Below are 20368 nucleotides of genomic sequence, written 5' to 3'. Positions count from 1 at the left end.
ACTATGGCAGCTTGATAGATATAGATAAAAGGTAGATAAGTAAATAGAAAGATAAAACGTAGATAGATGCATAGATAGATGGTAGATAGACTGACAGAAGGTGGAAGGGTGACTAGATAGATAAGTAGAGGGCAGGTATATAGATAGTATATATATAGAGAGCGAGAGAATGAGAGAGAGAAAGTAGATATGAAGTAAATATCTGACTAGATAGATGGCAGATAGATACATAGATAGAAGCTGGACAGATGACTATAGATGGCAGATAGATAGAAGACAGGTAGATATGGAGTAGATAGCAGGTGGATAAATAGACAGACAAGCAGCTAGATAGATAGATAGAGCGACAGCTAGGTAGTAGGTGATGATAGATCAGATAGGTTCGATAAATAGATTCCAGAAACATATTCCAATAACCCATAGCTGGGCACTGCAAATGCAAATTAAAATTGTTTAGCAGGAAATTATAGTGTTTGCATAAAAAGGCCAGAATTATTACACTAATAACAGATATAGACAAGTTATTTTCTATGTAATACTTGATATTTTTCCACTACAGTACCCAGTGTCATGCAGATTTTATAGTCTAAATACAATATTCCTTTTGCTGAATGAATTACTAAAAGAGTACATCTCAGCTCCTATCTTGGATCTGTGTGCGATTACAGTTATATACTGTTATATACCTGCTCTCTCTCTCTCTATTGTCAAAGAGCAATCATATCCGCTGCACAAAAATAGCAAAATGTCAAAATAAATGTTTCCCTTTATTATTATGTTTGGAAATTGGAAGTGAACAAAGAACTATAGAATCCTATAGACTAAAATGTACATTCTCTATAGAGTTGTCAACTGGATATGATCTGTTATTCAGTTTATATCAGTATGTAGTGCCATGCTAGATTCACACCACACTCCTCAGTTTTAAAGTAGTTTTTTCTTTCTTTCTTTCTTTCTTTCTTTCTTTCTTTCTTTCTTTCTTTCTTTCTTTCTTTCTTTCTTTCTTTCTTTTTCTTTTTTAAATAAAAGCCTTGGAGTAGATTCAAGAGAAAGTATAAGGCTGGAATCACACAGGCAATTTTTTCTTTAAATCAAATACAAAAGTGTTTTTCTTCCACTGCTGACTTTGACACAAAAAACTGCATCCCAAAAAATGGCCAGGAAAACTGCATGTGTGATTCCAGCCTAAAGAAAGGACTTTGGTGTTTATCCATTTTGGTGTTTGGCTGAAAATAGCCCTCTGCTATATAATCTATACGCCATTGACTTCCTATTTGTTGTTTTTAGAGAAACATTTGCTTTTCCCAAAATGTTTTCACATTAAGGTCAATAGAGCATGGGTTGGACAACAGAAGCAGAGAAATGCATCAAGCCTTCTCAGAGAGTCCAGAGCAAATGTGCAAGAATGTTTTGGTTGATGGATCATGATGGTCCAGTCAGTAGATCCTATTAAGATTATCATTTCTGAAAACTCATTTTGTGTCTGATTCACCTGAATCTTGTGTTACTTAATTCAGACCTGATCAGTGATGAGCGGCAGGGGCAATATTTTAATTCGCGATATTTTGTGAATATTCATCATATATTTGCGAATTCGAGAATTCGCGATCTCCGGTCATTATTTTTTTGATTGCAAAAATCGGCAATCGGAAATTTTGCAATAAAAAAAATTTGCAATAAAAATTTGTGATACGAAAATTCGCGATCAACATTACTCCTAAAGTTAAAGATATTGCAGCCTTCTCATTGGCCCACAAGCAAGAAGCAGTGAGGGATCATGGGTACTGATGAAAAAAAAATCTAGAATATTTACGATTACGAAGATATAGCACTATATTCTAGATATTTGCAAATTCTCAAAGTGCCAATATTCGCGATAAAAATTCGCAATTAGAATATTCACGATCAACACTATCAGTGATACCCAAATCAAAAGTGCCTCAAACTGCATGAAAAGTAGCGCCCCTCTCTTCTTCTCCCCCACTCTTCTTTCTCTTCTCTCTCTCCCAAATGTATTCACTAGAAATTCTGTTTCAACCGAATCCAAATGTATTTATTTATTTCTAAATTGAGTCGGATTTTGATTTCGAAGAAATGATTCGCTCATCTCTAATTAAGACCCCTTTTGTTGGAGAAAATTAAACATTTAAAAACGTGAAGGATTGAGATGATTCAGAAGAGCATTATTTTACATCCATCTATTTCATTTATGTCAGAATCAGCCAGCTGAAGGAACAGTCGTAGTGAATGTTTATGTCAACGAGTGGTGGAATAAAAACAAATGCATTTCAAATTGTTACCCGTTTTGCAATCAATTTAGGAAAACTCCAGAGCAAAAAAATAAAAATAAAGTGTGAAATCTGAATGCACTGTATATACATAGTCCATCCACTTCTTTCCAAAATATGTAGATGTCCTGTAGAGTGCAGCAAGATGTGCAAGTGGCTGCAATGGAAGATGCTGTCAATAAGTGCATTATTTTTTGTAATAAAATCCGTTTTTTATTTATTTCCTCAGCTACGTTTACCACAGTTCTAAATGGATGGTCGCAGGAAATGCGGACTCTCCTGTTCCTCCACGCGTTTATATCCACCCAGATTCCCCAGCATCTGGAGAGACCTGGATGAGACAAGTCATTAGTTTTGATAAATTAAAACTTACCAATAATGAGCTGGATGACCAAGGCCATGTGAGTATCATTATTATCTCTTTGTGGCTTATGATTTAACATGCATGTTATGACTGTACTCATCATGTAGGACGATCTATGTGGCGCTTTATAGATAGCATGAGACTAATAAGAAGTCATGGGAAAGACACTATGCTCATGGATGTTAGTTTGACTTTTCTTGTCTACAATAGGGTAATAATCAGTCCAGTGAAAAATGTATGAAACATTGTTAATAGCTTACCAGTGCTCCAGATAAAAAAGGCTAATTTTTTAAAAAAAATATTTTTGCAATTATTTTATTTTCTGCATGGTAAGAAGTTACAAGATTCCATAAAAGAGTCTCAAAATAGAAATACAATTTTTTTTTTATAACTGTGTCAATGAATCCAAGATGTATTTTCTAAAGTTGCCAATAAGAGAACTAATGAGTATCTGTTTACAATCTGAGACAAGGCATTGTAATTTTATGTTGGCTCTTGAAATTATCTGTTTCTATAATGTGGTACACATAAGTACAGAACATTAATGGATGGGCGTTGACTGGTTTTCAACATTTATGGCTAACAATGAGTTACTTTTCATTGGCATTCATTATATTATGTGTTTATGTGATTTATAGTATACTGTATCTGATATTTATTTAATACTCTACATTTTCTTTCTGTTATTTTCTACTGTAGACTAAATATATGATATTGCAGTGCATGTTTATCACAGTGCAGCTTTAATTTCTCAAACTGTTCTTTAAGACTAAAAGCTGCTCTGTGATTGGTATTGCATTTGGAATTTGATGGATTTTAATGGCTTTGGAGTGGACAAAAACATGAATTGTGGTTGTTTAGCTGGGAAAATTGTGGAGAACAGGCTTGGAGTAAGTTAAGTATGATCACCTCACTGATACCCCATAATTCTGTTTCAATGCTAAACTGGCTCTCTACAGGTTTTTCCTTTCTGGTGACGTCTTCATTTACAGGAAATGCTGGCTCAGTTAATCACTGGCTGCATTGGTAAACCTAATCAGGCAGGCATTGGCTGAGCAAGCGATTTCAGAGTGTTGAGAAGAGACCAGGAAGTAGAGACCAGCGGAGGTCCTGTAGGCATTAAAACAAGAGTGTTGATGGATCAGTGAGATTAGTATTAGTATATTTCATTGTTTGAAGTAGTCTTAACCTTTTCCCATCAATGTTTCTGCTGGACAACCCTTTTAATATATGAAGAGACTAGCACTAGCAATAATGCATAATGGTTGGGAGGATATATCAAATGGGTTCTCCAGGATTTTGATATTGATAGCCTATCCTCAAGATAGGTCCTCAGTATGGGATCGGTGGGGGACTGACTGCCAGTATCCCCTCCAATCAACTGTATGAAGAGGCTGCGGTGCTGCATGAGTGCTTAGGCACTGAGATGTAATTCTACTACTGTCACATTGCCTAGGAGCAGCTCTGTCCCATTTAAAGGGAACCTGTCACCGGGATTTTGTGTATAGAGCTGAGAACATGGGCTGCTAGATGGCTGCTAGCAGATCCGCAATACCCAGTCCCCATAGCTCTGTGTGCTTTTATTATGTAAACATTTTTTTTATACATATGCAAATTAACCTTAGATGAGTCCTGTACGTGAGATGAGTCCAGTGTGAAGGAGCCCAGCACTGCTCCGCATCCTTAGAATCTCCTCCTTGCTCCCCGACGACAGAAAGCTAGAGCTCCGCAATATCGCAATGCATGAGCTAGCGCATGCGCAGTTTGTTCCCTGAAGCTGATGCCAGCACAGGGAAGAAGCACTATGACGACACTGCGCATAGAGCTTACAATTTATGTGGGTATAAGGGTTGACACAAAAGGAAAAAAGTGCTTTTTTGTGCAATGGTCCAGCCATCTTAGCAAAATACAGGAGCAGATGAGTCAGCCATCGAAGATTGAATTTGAAGAGGAAGGGGGAGAGGGGTAAATGGAGAAGAGTAAGATTAGGGGATGTGATAAGCCACCCTAAAAAGATGTGTTTTTAGGGACCGCCTAAAACTGTTGATGTTGGGAATAACCTAATTGTGTGGGGTAGGGAACTCCAGAGAACTGGAGCAGCTTGGGATAAGTCTTGAAGATGGGAGTGTAGAGCACTTGTTAGGTGGTAGACAGAAATGCGGGAGTAGATGTAGTGGTTGCAGCACTGTAGAGAGCTTTATGGGTAGGAGAGAGAAGATTAAATGAATCCCATACCGTATGGGCAAATAGTGCAGTGACTGGCACAGGGTGGAGGTATTGAAGGTGTGGTTAGACGGATAGATGAGCCTGGCTGCGGCATTAAGGATAGATTAGAGAGGGGTGAGTCTGGTGAAGGGGAGGCCAATTAGTATTGAGTTACAGTAATTGATATGGGAATGGATCAGGGCAACAATGAGAGTTTGTGATGTTTCCAAAGTAAGCAAGGGGTGGATTCTAGAGATTTTTGCAGTTGTAGGCCCATAAGTGGGCAAGAGATTGAATAGGGGTTTAAGGAAAGATCAGTGTAAAACATAACACCGAGACAGAGGGCGTTCTGCCTTGTTGTAATAGTAATGTCACACTGAGAGGGAGAGGTAGGTTAGTAGATGGAGAAAACACAAGTAGTTCAGTTTTTGAAAGGTTCAGTTTCAGATACTGTAGAGAGAGGACATGATGTTGGAGACAGTGGACAGGCAGTCACTGGTCTTCAGTAGTACATCAGGGGTGCTGTCAAGAGAGTGTATAGTTATTTGTTGTCAGCATACAAATGATACTGAAAACCAAATCTGCTGAAGGTCAGTCCTTAAGGGGTTGTGTAGAGAGAGAAGAGGAGAGGACACGGGACTGAATCTTGAGGGACCCCAACAGCAAGAGAAGGAAGAGCCAGCAAATGACAGACCGAAAGAGCAGCCAGAGAGATAGAGAGGAAACCAGGAGAGAGAAGTGTCCTTAAGATGAATAGATGAAAACATGCTGAGTAGGAGATGGTGGTCTACAGTTCTTTCTGCTCTGCACTGATGAGAGGCAATCACCCTGAATCAACTGTCTGCAGATGAGATGCTGGTTTAGCTATGATTGTAAATTATGTCTCAAGGCCTGTTTTAAAGTTTGAACATATGCTTTTGCCACAAGTCCAGCTGGATACCATACAGTGAAAACAGTGGGCTCTATCTGTGGGGTAGAGTGGATGGCGATCTCCAGACTATACTCTGTATCTAACTAAGTTATCATCTCTACTCCTAAGCTAAGTCTAATTTTTTATTTGCTTATGAATTGCTGATACACTGTTGCGAGTCCCCTGATGAGTTGGCCCAAGGTCAATGAAATGTTTTAGAAAAGCTAATTGTAGTAATTCCAGGGCCCCTTCTGTTGTTCCCCTCTTTCTGACGAAGCTGGGCAGTCAACTGGCACAGCGTAGGGACAAAGAAAGGAAACATCTAAGGAGTTAGGAGTGACACGACGGGTTCGCCCTTTTTAGGGTGAGCATTTTTTTGCCCCCTGTGCAGGGATATATAGATCAATTTGAGTAGGGACTTGTAGGGGAAGAGACCAAGCACGTGGATACCCTCTTTCCTTTACCTTTATTTATCCCAATCAATGGCTAACCACCACTGATTACACTCCTTGTACATGGTTCAGCATTTTTTGCACCATTGTGTTACTGCTTGTTTAATGCTATGCACCACTGTGCAGGGGCGTAGCTATAGGGGGTGCAGAGGTGGCAGTTGCTACCGGGCCCAGGAGCCTGAGGGGGCCCAAAGACCCTTGTGCCACATAAGACACTGGCATTATAGAAAGTGCATACTGGTCAATTTACACCTCTGGCTGGAAGGAAGGGGTTAGGTTAAGAATTTGGTATGAGGGGGTGCCTTTTCAATGTTTGCCTCAGGCAGCAGGAAGGCTATGAGCTCCCCTGCCCCTTGCCAACAAGCACTGAGCGACGGGGGCCCAAGCTGAACTCTTGCACCAGGGCCCATGAACTTTTAGCTATGCCCCTGCCACTGTGTGTTTCTGTTTGTGAATTGTCTAAAAAGGGCCATTATTTTAATTGATTATTAAAAGTTAAGTATTAATTAAGGTCACCCACTACCTTTGTCTTCTAATAATCACATCTGGTGGTACCAGAGACACAGCTTTCATTTCAGAAAGATAGCTAATTAGCATATATTTTATCCCAAAGGAGCATTGCATGGGCTATATGACTCTTTACGTTTACTAGGCACTCCCTAAAAGTAGAAATAGCGCTCCTGGATTTTTTTTTTTATAAGGCTACTTTCACACTAGCGGCACGGACCTCCAGCAGGCTGTTCCAGCAGGTGAACAGCCTGCCGGATCCGTCCTGCCACTAGTGACAGTGTGCCTTCGGACTGCCACTCTGTCCCCATTGACTATTATCAGGGCGGGAGTGGAGTTCCGGCGAGGCACGGCAGCGCACGGCAAGAGGCTGCCGGAATAAAACTACGACATGTCCGACATTTATTTTGGCAGCCTCTCGCCGTGCACTGCCGTGCCTCGCCAGAACTCTGCCCCCATTATAGTCAATGGGGACGGAGCGGCAGTCCGGAGGCACACGGTCACTAGCGGCAGGACGGATCCGGCAGGCTGTTCATCCGACGGAACAGCCTGCCGGAGGTCCGTGCCGCTAATGTGAAAGTAGCCTTAGAATGCCATGATTATATTTATACTTAATCAGATTCCCCACAAAATTTTGGGCTATTGGTAATCAAACTAAAATATTGAGGAAGCCATTAAGATATATATATATATATATATATATATATATATATATATATATATATACATACTATCAAGAAGAACAGGCAGCACTCCAAAAGAAATAAAATAAAAATGAAACCTTTCATTCACCCATGTGGCACCAGCGACGTTTCGGATCTGCAATAGAGCCTTTCTCAAGCTTGATTGAGAATATTGGGGTTGTGCTTACCCCTTTAGGGCTGTTGCACCCGATTATTTTTTCTTTAGGCAGTGCTGCCATTTCTTTTCTTCATTTTAGTATATATATATATATATATATATATATACAGTATATTGTGTGATGGTCTACAACAAGGTTGTCCTAAGGAGCTCCATGTATAAGCACTTATTTTTTAACAATACTAGTATATGCCGATGCACTCTTACATCTGTTCCTGTCACATTGAAATTTTATGAAATTCATTTGAAATCAAGGTATTGCATCTTAGCTCCATTAAGTGAGTAGGGATGGAAGCCACAATGCCAAACACAACCTGTATGTTTGAGGTTTCAGTTCTAATATATATATATATATATATGTATATATATATACATATATATATATATTTTTTTTTTTACTTACTAGCCACATAGTAAAAGATTGAGTTGTAAGGAGGAACAATATTCCTAGTAATTAATAAAATCTATTATGAGGTCAGTAGTGAAGATGCCAAGATGAATGCAATGAAAACAAGTCTGTCTAGATCTATCATGTGTCTTTAATTTCCCAGAATTATTCCGCCTCTAACAATTAGGTTACTTTCACACTAGCATTTTGGATGGATCCGTCATGGATCTGCAAAAACGGATCCATTACAATAATACAACCGCATGCACCCGTCCTGAACAGATCCATTTGTATTATCTGTAACATAGCCAAGACGTCCCCATTAAATGTTTTACTTTCCATTTCCTATTAACATTTATACTGAAATCCCGTTTATCTGTCAAAATGTTAGTTAGTTTGCGTTTTGTTTGGGGAAGTACATTGAAGTCCTCAATGACATATCCACATTATCACTATCTGCATATACATAAAGGTGTAATGGTCTATGTACAACAACCAATAATCAGGCTTGTTCCTTGCTGCTCAAGAACAATGATTTTCTGCGGGGACAAGTGATCCCTGTAGAAATCATTTGCCCACATACAGTAGAGGTCATTGCTGCAAGTAAATCAAGCTCTCATCTCCGCTGACGGGTAGGCAGTAGAGATGAGCGAATCGAATCCCACGAAGTAGAAATCGGTCCAAATTTTTTGGATAAATTAGAATCACCTCAAAGTCGAATTTCCTTGAGCTTTATGTAAAATAAACTATTTAACCTGAAATAGTGTAAAAAAAAAAAAAATCATACTTACCTCCTCCATTTGCTTGCGACGGGCCACCAGCCGCCATCTTGATTGAAGATCTCGGCCGAAATACAGTGCGTGGTGACGTATGTCACGTGTGATGATGTAATCTTGCGCCGTGCGAGATTTTGTGCCAGATCTTCAAGCAAGATCGCGGCGGCTGGCCCCTCGCGAGCAAATGGAGGCGGTAAGTTTGATTAAATTTTTTTCAATGTTAATTTCACACAGTTTTTACACTCAGATGCTGCGATCATGTATGAACACGGCATCTGAGGGGTACAATGATGGGGGGGGGGCGCTATTGCAGCTCCCTCTCATTGCACCCACTACTTACAAAAAATTGACTTCGTGATGAAGTAATTAGTCGCAAAACAATTTTTTTTGTAAAATTCGGGAATCAGCTGAATAAAACTTTTGAAACATTCGCTCATCTCTAGTTGACAGCTATTGGGAATATTTAGTTTGTTCCTGATAATTGCTCAAAACATCAGTTCATGTAAAAGGACCTTTAATGTGTAACATTCTAGAGCTGTCTTTCAGTTTTTCTGTCAGATTTAGACAATGGACAATCCTGAAACTGAAACCCAGCAAAGAGCACCAAAGCAAGTCTATTAAGTAAAAGGGGTACATAATTTGGAGATGTGTGTAGTCGCGATGCCAGTGGGAGGTGAATTACTTACCTACATAGATAAGTAACCCATTGTTAGTTTACAGTTGCTGTGAGGGAAATATATTTGTTAGTAAAAAGTATATTTATAGAATTAGGTGTAAAAGCTCTATTGTTGTCTTTATAGGCTTAGATAACTATGTCCACAGAAGAGTAGGGGTGAGCGAATCACGATTCGAATTCAAGATCCAAAGTTCATTCGTCCTCCAACTTTGTTTTAATGCTGTACGGAGACCTGTCTCCATAGAGCATTAAAATGTATGGGCTTCACGGTACCAAAGCCAACTTCGGATTGCTGCTTTAAAGTGTTTTTAAAGTTGTAGAATTGAAAGCCAAAGTTGTCCACTGAGGTCTCGGTCAACTTCGAACATCACAAAGTTGCCTCTGCAAAGCCCATACATTTTAATGCTGTATAGAGACAGGTCTCTGTAGAGCATTAAAATGAAGTTGGGGAACAAATCGACTTTGGATCTAAGATCCAAAGAGCGATTCGCTCACCCCAAGAGCATTGCACTTATTAGGGTCATGTTGGATTCTCTGAGCCACTTATCTCCCTTCCCTCTCTGGTCTTAGAGAATGCTCTGATTGAGAAAGTCAAGTGAAGCTGTTTGCCATAAATTCCTAACAAAGATGAAGTTAAAGAGCCAGGACAGGAAGTAGAATGCAAGGAGTGACTTCAAAAAATTATATCCAGAGAACCACCGATTTTTTGTTAATTAATTACATAATATATTCATAATACATATCAGTGTTTGGTTTACAAATACTGATATAAAATACTGAAAACAAAATGACCTAAAACGTTCATCTGTAGAGACTGTGATAAAATGCCACCATCCATTTTCCTGCAGTCCCTAGTTCTGTATAATAACTGGTCTGGAAAGTGTAATGCTCATGACATTTGCTAAAACAATTTAAGGGAGACCTATTTATGCAACTACACTAGAGATTAGCAAATTTCTGTTTTCCAGTTCTCCATTTCATCACCATTCCATGGGCAGCCTGCTCTCCACTTACTGCTTTATGAGTTCAGGAAATAGGCAAGCAAGCGCACCAGGCTATTTTTGGAAGTCCCACAGTGGTGAATAGAGAGCGCACCATGCATGCATGGCCACCTCTCCTTTCATTGCTACGGTACTGCTTGCACTTGGTTATTTTAGGAACTCTCATAGCAGTGAACAGAGGGGATAGGAGGTAGGAGCAGATGTGGGACCTGCGTCTATTTGACACTGAAGGCATATCCTAGCGAATAGCCATCATTGTCTGAGATAGCAATACAGTAGACAGCCACTTACACTTTCAGGATGTTATATACAGTAGATAGCCACTTACACTTTTAGGATGCAAAGATGTACATCCACCCAGTTCAGCCTGTTATCCTGCAAAGATGATCTAGAGGAGGGAAACAAACCCTCATGAGGTGGAAGCCAATTTTCCTCATTTTAGGAAAAAAAATCCTTCCCAACCCAAATTAGGCAGTCAGAATAACTCCCTGGATCCATCACCACCTCTAGTCGCAGAGAGCTCGATAGTTTCACTGCTCTTACAGTAAAGAATTACCATTTTATTTTAAAATGTAGCTATTAACACCAGAAAGATGAAGGTGCAAACTGACCATTTCAGTAGTCAGTAACTCTGCTTTAAGGCCAGAAATTAGAGTTCGCTAGGCTTGGCAAGGAGTGTTTATCACTATATGCTGAAAGAGACACTCATCTGACTACAAAATATCATACTCATGCGTCTACTCCTAACCTTTAAACCTAACTTTAGCAACATACTTTACATTGACAGTCAGCGTACATGTCATTGATTAATTTGTGATCTTACATTGCTGAGGAGGACTTAATAGGGTCTTTTTGTTTGGTTTTCTCATTGCTACAAAGAAAATGCTGCCAGACATCCTTGAGGCATCACATTACAGTTGAGAAATGACCAACATCATGTCAAGGGTGACACTAACCTCAGCGACTCTTAATACTGGTCCAGGAGGATTTATGGCAAGCAACTGGGATCACTGTTGGCTATTTCTGAGTAATGTCTATAGTCACGCTGAAGTCGGGGGTAACCATATGGCTCTATGACTTTTATGTCATGTGTCAATATAATGATGGTACATTATGTGGTTTTTATTTCCTTCATTTTACTGTTGTTTTCAGTGATTTTCTAATAGTGGACAAATAAAGACTGCCATAAATGAATTCACTCTAACATTCAAGAAATTGAAGCCAATTATGATTTTTATATATGTTTTTGCCTAATAGAACTATTGTAAACTGGAAAATTATTTTCATATTTATGTATTTTATCTTTACTTTTTCAATATAATTTTTTGGGAGGATTGTTGTATCAAATTTTCTATTAAGTATATCACATTTGTCTATTAATTATAACATGAATTGGATATGAATGAGAGGTATATTTCTGTTGATATTTTGTCTGTAGTGTTAGTAATGGTAATATATTCACTTTCATTAACATCAGGATTAAATATAAACTTAATTCTATTTTAAAAAATGTAAAAGAAACACACAGAACAGATGTTAGCTGTTAGCACCATGTCTAATTAGATTACTATTATGTTAAATTAGTGTAATACAATAGATTATGGGGTTATTACTAAAGGATTTAGTGTAACTTGGTCACATGAAGTTACATGTCATATTTCTTAAAATCTGTTTGTTCCTTTTATGCATGTATAAGAATTATACAAAATATTAATCGATTTCTTCAACTTGAATTTGACTCTTTATATTAAGAAGATTAATTTGATTTAATCTATTGTTATGTAACATAAGGTCTTATTTTTATCAATGAATCCTTTGTTGGTAGGACCTAAGAATTGTACACAAAGCCATACTTATAAAGAGCTAAAGATAGACTTGGATCCCACCCTGTGAGGTCATTTAAACCTTTCCCACTATGTTATTCATCTCACACATATTTTTGTGGTCTTTACATAGCAATAGATGCCATTATTACTATAACCACATATAGAAAGGCCTGAAAGCATAACATGCAATCACTGGGTTTAACAATTACACATGAAAAAGTGACCACATCTTTGCACAACATGACATTTACTTCATTTGAGCAATTTTTTTCTTGCCCTTTGTGGTGCAGTGCAATGTACTTTATATAGTTACTGACCTTATCAATGAATTCAAATTAAATATTGATCCATATACAGTGCTGTCCATAATTATTCATACCCCTGGCAAATTTTGACTTAAAGTTACTGTTATTCAACCAGCAAGTAATTTTTTTGATGGGAATTGACATAGGTGTCTTCCAAAAGATAATAAGACGATGTACAAGAGGCATTATTGTGGAAAAAACACATTTCTCAGCTTTAATTTACATTTGAGCAAAACGTTATTCATACCCTTCTCAATAATTAATAGAAAAGCCTTTATTCGCTATTACAGCAATCAAACACTTCCTATAATTGCAGACCAGCTTTTTACATGTCTCCACAGGTATTTTTGCCCATTCATCTTTAGCAATGAGCTCCAAATCTTTCAGGTTGGAGGTTCTTCTTGCCATCACCCTGATCTTTAGCTCCCTCCACAGATTCTCAATTGGATTCAAGTCTGGACTATGGCTGGGCCACTCCAAAACGTTAATGTTGTTGTCTGCTAACCATTTCTTCACCACTTATGCTGTGTGTTTTGGGTCATTGTCATGCTGAAATGTCCACTGGTGCCTAAGGCCAAGTTTCTATGCAGACTGCCTGATGTTGTCGTTGAGACTCCTCATGTATTGCTCTTTTTTCATGGTGCCATTTACCGTGATTAGGTTCCCTGGTCCACTGGCTAAAAAACCCCCCCAAAGCATTAGGTTCCCACCACCATGTTTGACAGTGGGGATGGTGTTCTTTGGGTTGAAGGCTTCTCCTTTTTTACGCCAAATGAAGGAAACATCATTGTGACCAAACAATTTTTGTTTCATCTGACCATAACACAGAAGACCAGAAGTCTTCTTATTTGTCCAGATTAGCTTTTACAAAGGCCAAGCAAGCTTTTGTGTGCCTTATCTGGAGAAGTGGCGTCCTCCTTGGTCTGCATCCATGGAACCCAGCAGTGTGCAGTGTCCGTTGGATTGTCTGCCTTGAGACATTGCCACCAGCAGAGCCCAGATTCACCAGGATGGCCTTGGTGGTGATCCTTGGATTCTTTTTCACCTCTCTAACTATCCTCCTAGCCAGCACAGGTGTCACTTTTGGCTTCCGACTACGTCCTCTGAGATTTTCCACAGTGTGGAACATCTTGTATTTTTTTTCATAAGACTTTGCATTGTAGCCACTGGAACTTGAAAACATTTAGAAATGGCCTTGTAGCCCTTTCCTGACTTGTGAGAAGCCACAATGCGCAGCCGCAGGTCCTCACTAAGCTCCTTTGTCTTAGCCATGACTGTCCACAAACCAACTGCAGAGAGCTGCTGTTTTTCACCTGTTGAGTTGATTAAAACAGCTGTTCCCAATTAATCAGGGTAATTAGGATGCTTTAGAACAGCTTGGACTATTTGGAATGGTATAGAACTTTTGATTTTCCCACAGACTGTGACAGTTTGTGAAGGGTATGAATAAATTTGGACTGGACACTTTTTGCTCAAATGTAAATAAAAGCTAAAAAATGTTTTTTCCCCCCCACAATAATGCCTCTTGTACATAGTCTTATTATCTTTTGGGAGACACCTATGTCATTTCCCATAAAAAAATGACTTGCTGGTTGAATAAAAGCAACTTTAAGTAAAAATTTGCCAGGGGTATGAATAATTATGGGCAGCACTGTACGTACCTATAAGATTAGTTGTGTCACATTTCTTTTAATGTCAATGTCACTCTATCTGCAAAATAAAAATTGTGTCCAGTAGTTCTAGTCTGCCCTACAGATTAAGGGTCCATTCACACTGTCCGTAGTGTATTGTGGATCCGCAATACATCCTGCCGACACCCCCATAAAACTGCCTATTCTTGTCCGCAATTGCGGACAAGAATAGAACATGTTCTATTTTTTGGGGGAGGAGCTGTGGACCGGAAGATCGGGGCCGCGCTCCGGAAATGCAGATGCGGAGAGCACACTGTATGCTGTCTGCATCTCTTCCGGCCCCACAGAGAATGAATGGGTACGGACCCATTCTATGGACGTGTGAATGGAGAGTGATTTTGTTATAAAAAAACTGCCTTTCACATGTTTATACATTTGACTTTATATCGCAACTGAAAGATGGAACTGAGTATGTGTGGCAACTTCAGTAGGTGCATGTGCACATTGCTCAATGCTATAGTGTTTAAACACCAGGAGGAGCCATTATATTGACTTAAGGGGGATATTTCCCAACTGGAGCTTTTCTGTAACAGGAAATAAATTACAAAAGTAACTATATTTTCATGCTCAAGTATATTAAAATAACATTTAATGGCACAACTACTTTAAGCCATGCACTCACCTCTTTGAAAATGTCCGAACTTTCAGACAAGTTTTATAGTAGCAGTCTTATTGGTTGTCCATGTTAAAGGGGTTATTCAATCCCTATAATCACCCCCTCTAATGCTTAGAGCCTTCATGTAGGTCATACTTACCCTGCTTCCCAGCACCCATGTCGCTCCTGCTCCCCCCATGGCCACTGTTGCATCTTCCCGTCGTGTGGATCAAAACATCTGGTGACTTTGTTAATAGCAGGCCATTACAGGACAAGCCTCCCTAGCATTGTGAGTGACACCAGGGAGGCTTGTCCTCTTCACGGCCTGCTATTGGCTGCCCCCCAAATTGGCAGATGTTTTGATCCATGCAATGGGGAGATGCAGCAGCGGTCGTGCAGGGAGCAATGTGGTGCTGGGGAGCAGGGTAAGGATAACATATATGAGGGGCCTGGGCATTAGGGAGGTAATTATAGGGGTTGGATAACCCCTTTATGTCAACTCTAACAAATTGCTAATTATTGTCAAATGATCTCTGAAACTTCTCATGTATTTCTATAGTTTTTAAGTGACTAGTGGTTTAACATTTTTTTTATCTTAAAATTATTGACTGGACTAAAAATAGTACCCCAATTCATGAGTGCAAAATAAATAAATAGTGATCTCAAAGATAGCAAAAAATGACTGATGTCCTCAAAAATATTCAAACTTTCAGAGAAGTTTTCTATTAGTAGTCTTATTAGTTGTCCATGTTAAAGGGGTTCTGCAGGGGATCATCAGCATCTGATCGGCGGGGGTCCGACAACCTGGATCTCTGCCGATCAGCTGTTTGAGAAGGCAGTGGTGCTGGCAGTAGTGCCGCGGCCTTCTTGCTGTTTACCGCAGGCCCAGTGACGTCACGACTAGTATCAATGGCCTGGGCGGGGCTAAGCTCCATTCAGTTGAACAGAGCTTAGCCCTGCCCAGGCCAATGATACTAGTCATGATGTCACTGGGCCTGCCGTAAACAGCAAGAAGGCCGTGGCGCTACTACCAGCACCGCTGCCTTCTCAAACAGCTGATCAGCAGGTGTCCCAGGTGTCGGACCCCTGCCGATTAGATGCTGATGATCTATTCAGAGGATAGATAATCAGTTTAAAAAAACTGCAGAACCCCTTTAAGTCATCTCTAACAAAATACAAATTATTGTCAAATGATCTCTGAACCTTCTAATCTATTTCTACGTTTTTTTCATGGCTAGTGGTTTAACATTTTTTATCTTAAAACTATTTAGTGGCCTGAAAATAGGAGCCAGTTCATGAGTGCTAAAGAAATAAATGTTTTGGTCTCAAAGATTCTTCATAGCGAAAGATGACTGATAGCAGCCATTTCATTTCTACTCTCAGCTTTAGTTGTCTGAAATTAAAATGTTGTCAAGGTTCTTATGGTAATCAATATTATATGAAATACACTGATATTACCTACACTATCACTGAATTAAAATGTAACCTGAAACAAATAAATTGATAAAAAGGAATGATAGGAAAAAAAACCCTGATGTGTAGACCAGTATCTAAGAGTAGGTTCCAGGTCTGGGAAAGTAACAGTAGTAACAATAGTCTTATTCCTAATGTATACCCCTAAGCAGCTACAGTAGGGCTTCCACTCTAACAACCCAATTCTGAAAGCTGACCTTCTCTTGTACCTATTTTGTAGTATCAAATTTGAAAAACAGTAGGTCCTATGGACTATTAACAGGTTTCTTTCTCACTCTTTCACTCTCATTTATGTCTTGCTTGTCTTCTGATTGTTTCTATATGATGAAACACTCCAGCATAGGAACAAGAGGGGGTCAGGTTCCAGCATCAGGTCGCCCTTTTCAAGGTGGTAGGCCGACCATGAATTAGGGCTTATGACTAAGGGTCATATGATAGGAAATGGATCACTCTGATTTTCTTCACAAACCTGGAATCTGCCTTTAGCGTTCAGTCTAGACAACATTTTATTATGTTATCTATTTATTAATTTTATTAACTTAATTTAAATTTATTCATTATGATTTAACTATGCAACAGTAAATATGTTCAATGATAATGTGATCAATATAATAATAGTTGGACAATATGAAAGAAGAGTTGGTTGTCTGTTTTGGCAAGTATATGCCATGCCATCTTGTGTGCTTTGTCAATATTATTGTAACCAAATTCTGTTGCATTAATGCTTGCGGTATTCTTTATTATTGTAAAGAAGTGCTCATAATGTTTCTATAAAAAGTTAAGAGGCATTGATGACTTCATCAATAGGGTATGGAAATGGTCAAAGTACCACTTCCAGCACAGTTTGTTCTTGATTATTAATGTCTTCCAACATGAATTTGAAGTCATCAGCATTACAATAAGTTAATATTAGTTTTTGAAGTTGCCGGATGAAAACAAAACCACAGTTTCAAACATAGTTTTTATGACCATTCAACTGTGGTAATTAGGATCAGAAAGGAATTCAGAATGAATTAAATCTTATTGAAAGCTTAAATATTAAATTAATTTCAAACTGATTCCCATTTAATTACCTCATTACATCGATCAACATACACAATTACTGGGTAAAACATGCAAAAAGGAAAAAAAAAAACATAAAAGTGCTTTACTTTAAATAACTAAATTATGCATTTGCCTTCTAGATTATTCTTCATTCCATGCACAAATATCAGCCACGTGTCCATGTGATTCGCAAAGATTGTGGTGATGAACTGTCTCCAGTAAAACCGATTCCAGCAGGAGAGGATGAGAAAGCATTCACATTCCCGGAAACAATATTTACTACGGTGACAGCATACCAGAACCAACAGGTATTCAACATTATCTTAATTTTTATCTTAATATCATTTTTGCATTATATTGATAGCTTATTGGGAAATCAGTCATGATAGATTAAACATAAAATAGTATTGTGTACTTAAACATATAACCATGGAAATTTGAACTTTTCTTCAACGGACCAATGGTGATACACAAATGTATATGTCAACATGACATACCGTACTCCACGTTCTACCAAATTGTTCCTCCAAATTGCACCAGATTACAGAGGGATTTCCACCAAGAAATAATACTTCTTGAAGAGATTATCTCTACAATACAATATACAATGGGACATATAATTTTTACTTGCCAGATTTTGTATGTCTCTGTGTGAAATTAGGGACATTAAAAGGAATGATATGGACCTATAGACGTCAATCAGTGCCATATTACTGCTCTGTACAACCAATCTGGAGTTATAAATACAGCTTTGTGCATAAGGCCTATAAAGGATCATATTTAAGCTGGCCATACTTTTTAGATAACTATAGATAAATATTATTATCAGTAAGTTTTGTTGTGGAAGTAATCTTTTACCAGATGAAATAAGTAATCCAGCGCTTTTTTTAAATGGAAAAATGGCAGGCAAGGAGTTAAAATGCCTGCTATTGTCTATCAGGCTTCAAAGGCCCAAGGAACCATCCTTTATGGAGGTGTTGAGCAGGGTACTGTTTTGACCCGTTGCATTCCCTAAAATACATAAAACAGTTTGTTGAAATCTATGACATTAAGATACATTTCTTCTTTCTGTTCATATGCACACTATTTTCAATTATAAGCAGCTTAGGAATTCTTAGAAATTCAGAGGAGAAAAACAGCGTGACCCAGTAGAATCATTAACACATTTAATGTGACGTATGTGTACGTATTTAGGGAGATCACAGATGTAGTCTATTAAAATCATGTTCCTTATTTATAGGAACTCCAGGCAAATACCTCTAATAGTACAATTACTTATTTAAAGTTCTTAAAAATGATTATTTATGCAGTGATTTAATATAGACATAGAGAAGTTTGATAAGATAAGCACAGATTGAGGATTCCACGAATTGGCAAGTATACATTTCTTACTATGTTCCTTAACCAATTTGTAAGTGTAGGAATACTCTCCAGATTATACTAGCTTCTCATATCATAATACAATAACATACTTAGTTTCTGCATAAATAATTATGAACTGAAAGCTGCTCAGGTTGACCAATAATGATTTTTTTATTGTTCCAAAACAGTGTTTTGAAGTCTTCAGAGTATCTATTGCAAGATCATCCTAAGCATATGCCTAAATCCATGTTCCCATATATCGGGCCATCTGTAGTTTCCCTCAAGTGTAGAACAGAAATGCTAGAGAAAACTGGTGCCAGTTTCTGGCATCTGTCGCATTGGTTTTGACATTGGATGTTTCCTATCTTCAGACAGAAAAACTTAGTACAGATTTATACTGACTGGTGGTATCATACGCATGCCAGTCCAGATAACCTGTGTACCAGAGTGAGATGCACTTAATTTATTAATGAGGAAAGAGGCTTTTTTAATAAATTGGGTGACTCTCTGCCTGTCCGTGCACCAGAAACTCAAATCTATGCCAGCTAGGGGCCGGTGTAGATTTGAGATATAACTTATGCTAGTTTCTGGCATGTTAATGTAAATCTCCTCAATGCCCACCCCTTTTCTCATCACTTTAGAAAACTGATCAGAAGCTCAAAAAGTCACAAATGCTGTGTGCCATAATTTGTAATTTTTTTTTTAAGCCACATTATTGGTGTAATATTTTTAATAAATCCCCCCTATAGCATACAGTGTTTTATTCTCTGGTGGATTAAAGTGAACATTCCAGGGGCTTAGCTACCATGGAAGCAGGGGAAGCTGCTGCTATGGGGCCCAAATTAAGGAAGGGGCCCAGAAGGAGGACAAATGAATTTATTTTCAGAGTCCAGGGAGCATTGAGTACGGTGCTCCTATACCTAGCACTGGTATTATTCACCGCTCCCTGGTCTTCTTCTCGTGGCTCCTGCACTGCACTATGTCCTGGCAGAGCATAGTTTCAGGATGGGAAGTAGTGTGCATAGGAGCACACTATGACCTGACGCTGTGCAATGTAAGGTCACAGTGTAATGTGTGCCTAGCTGCAGTGCTGCATGAAGAGCAGAGACACCCACAGAAGGAGAAGAGAGGTGAGGTTTTTTTTGGTCCAGTGTGAAATCTGCATTAAGGGGACCAAGGGGGTCTTAATAAATTTGCTGTGGGGCTCAGTCAGTTCTAGTTACTGGAACAGGCATATATGTCAGTTGTGTCTGGCATAAAACAACTAGATTAACACAACTGATATATGTGCACCCACCCTAATTTCACACATCATTGATCTGTCATTGCACCTTGACTTTGTTAATTACAGAATCAATGACAATTTTTAAAAAAATAATAATGTATTATATTTTGTGTGTGGTGTTTATGCTCCATTCCTTTTGTTCCATATTTATTATACACAAAGAGAATAATCCACTGTCCTTTTGTGTTTTTTATTTTTTTTAGATAACCCGCTTAAAAATTGACAGAAATCCATTTGCCAAAGGATTTAGAGATTCTGGACGAAACAGGTTGGGATTTTACTATTTATTTACTTTATTATAGTCTTACGCAGTTATAGAGTAACATTGTTATACAAATCTTCCAAGTACATTCATTCTA

At 38.5% G+C, this 20368-nt stretch overlaps 1 protein-coding gene across 1 annotated transcript in view; it reads left to right on the top strand.

Annotated features, from left to right (window-relative positions):
- The window catches only part of TBX18 (T-box transcription factor 18), a 43228-nt gene that overhangs the window by 6959 nt on the left and 15901 nt on the right, over positions 1-20368 (top strand). Inside the window, exons 5-7 of the mRNA XM_044291133.1 lie at positions 2518-2689; positions 17503-17670; positions 20213-20277. Coding sequence (XP_044147068.1) covers positions 2518-2689; positions 17503-17670; positions 20213-20277 — 405 coding nt within the window. The remainder of the gene's footprint in view (positions 1-2517; positions 2690-17502; positions 17671-20212; positions 20278-20368) is intronic.

Source organism: Bufo gargarizans, chromosome 4 (genome assembly GCF_014858855.1).
Source record: "Bufo gargarizans isolate SCDJY-AF-19 chromosome 4, ASM1485885v1, whole genome shotgun sequence".
NCBI lineage: Eukaryota > Metazoa > Chordata > Amphibia > Anura > Bufonidae > Bufo > Bufo gargarizans.
This window is presented reverse-complemented; position numbering and strand designations above follow the sequence as displayed.